Source organism: Marmota flaviventris, chromosome 12 (genome assembly GCF_047511675.1).
Source record: "Marmota flaviventris isolate mMarFla1 chromosome 12, mMarFla1.hap1, whole genome shotgun sequence".
NCBI lineage: Eukaryota > Metazoa > Chordata > Mammalia > Rodentia > Sciuridae > Marmota > Marmota flaviventris.
Window position 1 is genome coordinate 80,469,243 of NC_092509.1, and position 7,831 is coordinate 80,477,073.

The 7,831-nt window shown below is 34.2% G+C and overlaps 1 protein-coding gene across 3 annotated transcripts in view; it reads left to right on the plus strand.

The window, feature by feature from the left end:
- Ddx59 (DEAD-box helicase 59) overlaps positions 1 to 5,815 on the plus strand; it is a 30,276-nt gene extending 24,461 nt beyond the window's left edge. For all 3 annotated transcript variants that reach the window (XM_027945707.2, XM_071600197.1, XM_071600196.1), the window contains 4 exons: positions 703 to 954; positions 1,630 to 1,782; positions 2,373 to 2,501; positions 5,405 to 5,815. In XM_027945707.2, coding sequence (XP_027801508.2) covers positions 703 to 954; positions 1,630 to 1,782; positions 2,373 to 2,501; positions 5,405 to 5,668 — 798 coding nt within the window. In that variant the 3' untranslated portion in view covers positions 5,669 to 5,815. The remainder of the gene's footprint in view (positions 1 to 702; positions 955 to 1,629; positions 1,783 to 2,372; positions 2,502 to 5,404) is intronic.
- The last annotated feature ends 2,016 nt before the right edge of the window (positions 5,816 to 7,831 follow it).

The window sequence follows — 7,831 nt, forward strand, 5'->3', positions numbered from 1 at the left end:
CCATACAGCCTCAACATTAAAATTTTTTATTTAAAATAATATTTTGTTATAAATAAACTGTATGCTAATGGTAAAAAATAAATAAATAAAAACCTTGCAATAAAATTTAAAAGTGAAATTGCTTCCCCATAAACCCTCTAGGTTTCTCCCTTGTTAACAGTTAACAATTAAGTTTCTTGAGTGTATACACATAAAATATTTTGTAACATGATAGCATTGTATTATCCACAGTGTTCTGTACTTGGCTTTTCCTCCCCTAGAATCATTCCTTATCTAATAAAGGGCTTTCTGATCATTTTTCATGACATCATAATGTTGTTACATCGATTTATCATAATTTACCAAGTCCCCTATTGATGGATACTTAGAATGTGTATACTTTTTGCAATTATTCATAATGCTGTAACAGCAATCTTTGTATATCGTTGTAAATATTTAGTTGTACCGTTTATAATTGTATGTAAAACTTTCTCTTTTGAGGGCCAGCAATTAGCTTAGCAGTAGAGCACTTGCCTAGTATGTGTAAGACCCTGGGTTCAATCCCCAGCACCACCAAAAAAAAAAAAAAAAAGATTCCCTGTTGATCCTTTGTTTTTGGACATTTTGGTATATTTTCTTGTGTGTTTTTAATTTTTATGTTTTTAATCATATTAGTCTTGTTTAATGTTAAGCAAGACTAACTTCAAAATGCTTTTATTTTAGGCTGATACCATGCTAAAGATGGGCTTTCAACAACAAGTGCTTGACATTTTGGAAAACATTCCAAATGATTGTCAGACCATTTTGGTTTCAGCCACAATTCCAGCTAGCATAGAACAACTGGCTAGCCAGCTTCTGCATAATCCTGTGAGAGTGATCGCAGGAGAAAAGAATCTACCCTGTGCCAATGTGCGCCAGATTATCCTGTGGGTAGAAGACCCAGCCAAGAAGAAAAAACTATTTGAAATCTTAAATGTGAGTAATGAAGCAGTCAACCATGTTTTGTAGATTGTGTTTGCATTTTTCACAGCTCTTAAAGGGAATGATATTTAGATTCAGCTTTTTGAGGAATTTGGTAGATGTTTAATAATGAATTGCTTTATCTGTCAGAATTCTGTGAGGATCAAATAAATTTTTATTTGTGAATACATGCTATATTGATGCAGGGTGGGTTTGTCTTACCCTTGTTATAGAAAAGTTTTTATGTATCAAATTATCATCAAGAATTTTTTTTTCTGAAAAATTTTAGTATTTCTTGGCTCCTCTGTCCTTGAGAAATTTTTAACTGTTGCTGATTTAAACAGAAATTTGTGAAGTGGATGATATGCACAAGCATAATTACACACACAGCATTGAGTTAAATATGGCTTGTGAGCAGCCTTTAGAACTACACTGATTACACTTTAATTTTTTAATATACATTTGCAATATTAATGATTGAAAACTGTGAGGGGTGGAAGACTGGCTTCGGTTTATGCATATTTTAAAGAAAATATTCATTTTAACAGAACATACCTTTTATCTCCTTAATAGTATGTATTTATATATTTATAAACCTTTCAATAATTAGCTTGTACTAATGCTTTCAGAAAAACCTACCATTGTAAATTATGTTATGTGAATAATTTTAAATGTTTTTGATTTTTTCAGGATAAGAAACTCTTTAAGCCTCCAGTGCTGGTATTTGTAGACTGCAGACTAGGAGCAGATCTGTTGAGTGAGGCAGTTCAGAAAGTCACAGGTCTGAAAAGCACATCTATACATTCAGAGAAGTCACAAATGGAAAGGAAAAACATATTGAAGGTTTGACACTAAATACTGGATCTTCTCTTTGCAGTAAATCTGTTGTGCCACACTTTCAAGAGATAACATGTTACCAGCTGGTTTTTAAAGCAGACTTTTTTTAATGACTGTGAGAACATCAGGCAAGCAGTGATCATGAAGTTAATTATTCCTCTTGCTCAGGCTTCTGTGTTTTGGGAACAGTAACCCTGTTCTCTAGGAATTGTACTAAATGGATTACTAAATTAGAATTCAACATTTCTGAAGTCAGGACGCTTTGACCTAGAGCAGAGCAGGTTTACTTCTGAAAAAGATTTGCCTGAATAAATTAATAGAGTCAGTTCCATGTAGGTTTCAGATATGAGAAGACTTGTTTATTGGAAAGACATTGCAAAAATATATTGAAGTAAGTAAGTTTGCCCGCCTGGCGTGCGTGTGGCCCGGGTTCAATCCTCAGCACCACATACAAACAAAGATATTGTGTCTGCCAAAAACTAAAAAATAAATATTAAAAAAAAAAATTCTCTCTCTAAAAAAAAAAAGGTATGAGAATTGCATAAAACCACATAAAATGAATTCTGAATAATAAATTTTGTTGCTGTTTTGGAAAGAGATTACTTGAAGGAGACTATGAAGTTGTGGTGAGCACGGGGGTCCTGGGACGAGGCCTTGACTTGATCAGTGTTAAGCTGGTGGTGAATTTTGACATGCCTTCAAGTATGGATGAGTACGTGCATCAGGTACGAAAGTTCTGTTACCACCGTTTTGTTAATGATCTTTTTGGAGAGGGCATTGTCAGTATGGTGTTATGTTAAAAAAAAAAAAAAAAGGCAGAACAGAAAACTATGTATGTTTGTTCCTAAAACATATATGAATATAAGTCAAATTTTGGTTTCATTAGCTATGTATATGCTTAAAATACATTTTAAAAAAACTGGAGGTAAGTTACATAAAATGTTAGTTTAAAAAATTTAGACATTAAATTTCTTTTTATTCTTCATAGAGCATATTAATGGCTTTTATAATCAGAAAAAGAAAACTGTTTTGAAAGATTGTTTTAAATTGATATATTTGACTAAAATAAAATTGATCCTTTAAAGTATTTGTTTTTTTAGGAATCTTGTCTTCATCTCCTCTTTGTATCCTTACTGGTTCTAGACTTTCACCTTTTAAAATTTCATTCCTTTCCTTTGCTGCCAAAGGTAACAATAGCTTCTCTTTCTAGCAGAAATAGAGCCTTTTCTTAGCGCCACGTTATCTTACTGACTGCTACCTGTCTTCCTTCTCGGGCATCACTTACAAACCTGCCAAATGAAGCCTTTCTCTGATGTTCTTAGAATCACCTTTGAATACCACATTTGCTTGAATCATCCACTGAAATGCTTTTAGTTCCTATAATACATTGTTTCTTTTATTTTTACTTATAATATAGAAGTACTTCTCTTTTTTAAATTTATTTTTTGGCACCACCTCATTTACCTGCACATCAGGGAATTGAATTAATATCCTACAGGAGTTGATTATTCAAGTAATTGAAGTGTATTTTCTTTCAAAAAAAGACTTCCACCAGGCATGGTGGTGCACACCTGTAACCCCAGCTGTTTGGGAGGCTGAGACAGTAGGATCACAAGTTGGAGGCCAGCCTTAGCAATTTAGCAAGGCCCTAAGCAACTTAGTGAGACCCTGTCTCAAAATAAAAAATAAAAAGTGCTGGGGATGTAGGTTAGTGGTAAAGCACACCTGGGTTAAATCCTCAGTAACAAAAAAAAAAAAAAAAAGAATTTCATACACACACATGTATATACATATACAAACTTATGCATGCATATTTATACACACATATCTACTCACATGTGTATATACACATACATATGTATATAGGAACATGTTTATACCACACATACATAAATGGGACCACATCATACCAACTGTTCTATGCCTTGCTTTCTTTACTAAATATATCTTAGGTATCTTTCCTTATCAGCACACATAATAGGTATAAATGTTAATGTGTATTGAGTGCTTTCTGTATGAGCAGACACTGTTTTCTCTTTAAATGTTCTTATTTAATCTGGCTTGTTCTGTTTTGATAGCTGCAATGTAATATGTTGTGTGTACATACTGTTATTTATTTTAAAAATCTTTTATTGATGAATGAATATTTCTAGTTTATTAAATAATGTTGTTGCAAACATCCATGTTTGTGGTCTTCCGTGACTTGCTTCTTTCACTAAGCATAATGTTTTCAGTGTTCACCCATGTTGTAGTATATATTAGTACATCATTTTTTATTGCCAGGTAATGGTCCACTGTGTCGGTATCACACATTTGTTTATTCATTCATTAGTTGCTGGATGTTTAGCCAAAAGTTTCCACTTTTTGGCTACTATGAATAATGCTTCTGTGAATGTTGATGTACAAGTTTTTGTGTCCACATGTTTTCATTTCTACTGGACTAGTACCTTAGGAATGGGATCACAGGCTCATTTGGTAACTCTATGTTTAACATTTTGAGAACCTGCCAGACTATTGTCCAAAGTGGCTTCATTCATTAGGTGTGGTGGCGCATGCCTGTAATCCAGCAATTTGGGAGGCTGAGACAGGAGGATGGCAAGTTGAGACCAGCCTCAACAACTCTGTGAGACCCTGTCTCAAGATAAAATTTTAAAAGTATGGAGATATAGTTGTACACAATACCTTTATTTTGTTTGTTTATTTTTATGTGGTGCTGAGGATTAAACCCAGGGCATCGCATGTGCTAGGCAAGCACTCTACCGCTGAGCCATAACCCCAGCCCCCCCCCCCCATTTAAGCTCTTTAGAGGCTTCTTTTACAGTATTAAAAAGGCCTTTTTATATTGGTAGGTAGAAACCATCTATTGATTTGGGCATTAAATATAGACCTTTAAGGCTTACATTTCAATTTAAGAGCAGAAATGATTGTATTTCTCCTTCTTCTGAAGAGTTTCTCGGTACATTTTTATTTTATGTTTGAAGACAAGTAGATTTGGGGTCTTACTGTGGATTTTCATTACAAATATGTGTCCATTTAATTCTGTGAAAGTGAAGAATAACTATGAAAGAATGAATCCACTTAAATCTAACGTATTAGGTACTTAGTATGCAAAAGCAAATAGTTTTTTTAAATATTTATTTTTTAGTTTTAGGTGGGCACAATATCTTTATTTTATTTTTATGTGGTGCTGAAGATTGAACCCAGTGCCTCACGTGTGCTAGGCGAGTGCTCTTGCCGCTGAGCCCCAGCCCCAGCCTGGTCCTCTTGTTGTTGATGTAAGGCTTCCAAAATTTTTTTACCTTATCCCACCCACTGTGAGAAATATTTTTATCATTACCTTCTTCCCACCACTACTACCACACACACGGGTATAACTGAAACATGATTTTCACAAACAATACTTACTTGTATTATATGTGATCACTCCAGTTTTTTACTTGGGTTGTTTCTTTAAAAATATTTAAAGAACTGATATTTAAAGGCAGAGACACACAGTTCAAAAACTGCTATCTGAATGAATGTCAATCTTAGCAAATCCTCTTTAAATAATAATCTTCATTTTTCTTTCAAGAGACATTAAGGTTTTATGTGAGCATTTTGAAAATGTCTTTTTTGCATTTTATTTCAGGTTGGAAGAGTGGGGAGATTAGGTCAAAATGGAACAGCAATTACTTTCATCAATAACAATTCAAAAAGACTCTTCTGGGATATTGCAAAAAGAGTAAAGCCCACAGGATCTATCCTTCCTCCACAGTTATTAAATTCCCCCTACCTTCACGACCAGAAGAGAAAGGAACAGCAGAAAGATAAACAGACACAAAATGATGTGGTTACAGGAGCTAATCTCATGGACATTATTAGAAAACATGATAAAAGTAATTCTCAAAAATGATTTGTTATGCCACTTTGAATAAATTTTGTTGCATATTTTCAGCAGAATTTCTATAAATTATTACTGTGTAATTTGAGTAAACGATAATGTTCATGAAACAGAATCTTTAAGATAGGATTTTTTAACTTAATAAAACATGTAAAGCAATACTGTATTTATTTCCCTTTTTAATTCTCACATTAAAAACAAAGTAAAAACAATGAGTTGTTAAATAATTTTCTTATCTGGACAAAGTATTTTTTTAAAAATAAATAGTTCTCAGAGCTACTATCAGAACTGGAAACATGCCACAAGCACATTGGGAAAAAATGGTTAGAACTACTCTTAAAAGAGTGTGAAATATGTGTTTTTATTCTTGGTTGTTTTTCTTTCAACCTAGCTAACAATTTTTTAATATACTTAATAATTTGGGCTACTTATCAAAGTCATGTCAAGTTGTATTAATGTTGCTTTGTAGTTTTATGTTTATGTCACTTTGCAAACTCAATAATTTTAAATACTGGAATAGGTGTTTGATTTTGATATATCTAAACATATTTCTTTAAAGTCTGATAGCATTAAATTAGTTGAGAAATTTAGGTGATCAGTATGTTATACAAAATTTGACATTTAAACAAGCTGTATAAGGTCAGCATCCTCCCTGAGTGGCCATGGGAGAGATTTTTCAGTAAAAGTCCTGCATTGATAGTTTGTTAGTGTTGTCTTCGCCCAAAGGAGTAAGGGTTGGGGGACAGAGGTTCTCCAAAGTATGTTCCCTCAGTCTCTGGCTCTCTTTCTGTATATCTGCTGTCAGGTGATGAGTACGTTTGATTTTAAGGGAACAAAGATGAGCAACTTTAAGGTTCCAGGGTGCTGTAGCAAAGGTACCTTGGAAGGCTGAACTCAACAGCATTCACATGGTACCTAACACATACTAAGTGTCTTGAAAATGTTGATAATGATTACTAGAGAGCAAGGCAATTTTTTACTAGGCTCAGACGTGTTTATAAATAAAAGAGGGATAACCAGAAAAATAAGATGACTTTGTGAGTCACCATTTACAGGAGACCATATTTAAATAAAAATAAGTAATATTAGACTATAATGTAACCTATTAAACTGGTCAGCTTAATTTTCTGGCAGTCTGGCTTCTGTTCCCACAGATACACTCACTGTCCTCAGAGCTGTCCCAGTATACCCTCCTCTAATCCCATTTTCTGCCACCCTCACTGTAAATTTCTTCATTGACTGGGCCTGGCTGACCTTCCTTCTGCAACTCTCACTTCCTTAAGGCAGCTCACAAATGAGATAGTGGTGGGTGAAAGAGCCCCTAACTCAGCTTTACTGTGAGAATTAAGTGAAATTGCTTATGTAAAATTCCTTTTAAGAGGTGCCTTGGTGGGGGAGGGATGGGTAGTGCCATCAGCTCTCTTCACCATCTCCATTGCCAGGAAGAATGATTTACATACAACTTGGTTTTTAAGCTCCCAATTTGGCTTCATACTTTATCTTATGTAAGTGTTTATTCCTTCATGAAGGCATATAATATACCTCCTATTGCCCTTACCACAATCAAAACAAAAATGACTCCACAGACGTAGGTATGGTACAGAGGTGACAAGTCATCCAAGGTGACTTTCCTGGCAGCATGCATTAATCTGACTCTGGACAGACAGGACTCTTGTCTATAGTCAAGGCATACTTAGAATGACCCCAGAGGCGCTGGGTCCTTGTTGTGAAAAAGTCAAATAATGATAAGTAAACACAGTTCTCTTGTTTGGCTGTCAGAGTTAGGACTTATTTTATACTTACGTATTACAATATTTGGCATATATGGTATTACTGGACTCAATAACATAAGACAGATGTTTAATTTTATAGTATGTTTACAAATAGCAATTCTTTAGTGTTAACTTTATGAAAAATTTGCACATTATTTTTCTCATTTAATCTCAGATGAAAACTTGGCAAAGATATTTGCAAATAAGCGGGTTCCAGTTATATAGTTCCACTAGTTTTTTTTTTTTTTTTTAAATTAGGGAGGGACTGGGGATGTGGCTCAAGCGGTAGCACGCTTGTCTGGCATGCGTGCGGCCCAGGTTCGATCCTCAGCACCACATACAAACAAAGATGTTGTGTCCGCTGAAAACTAAAAAATAAATATTAAAAAAAAATTCTCTCTCT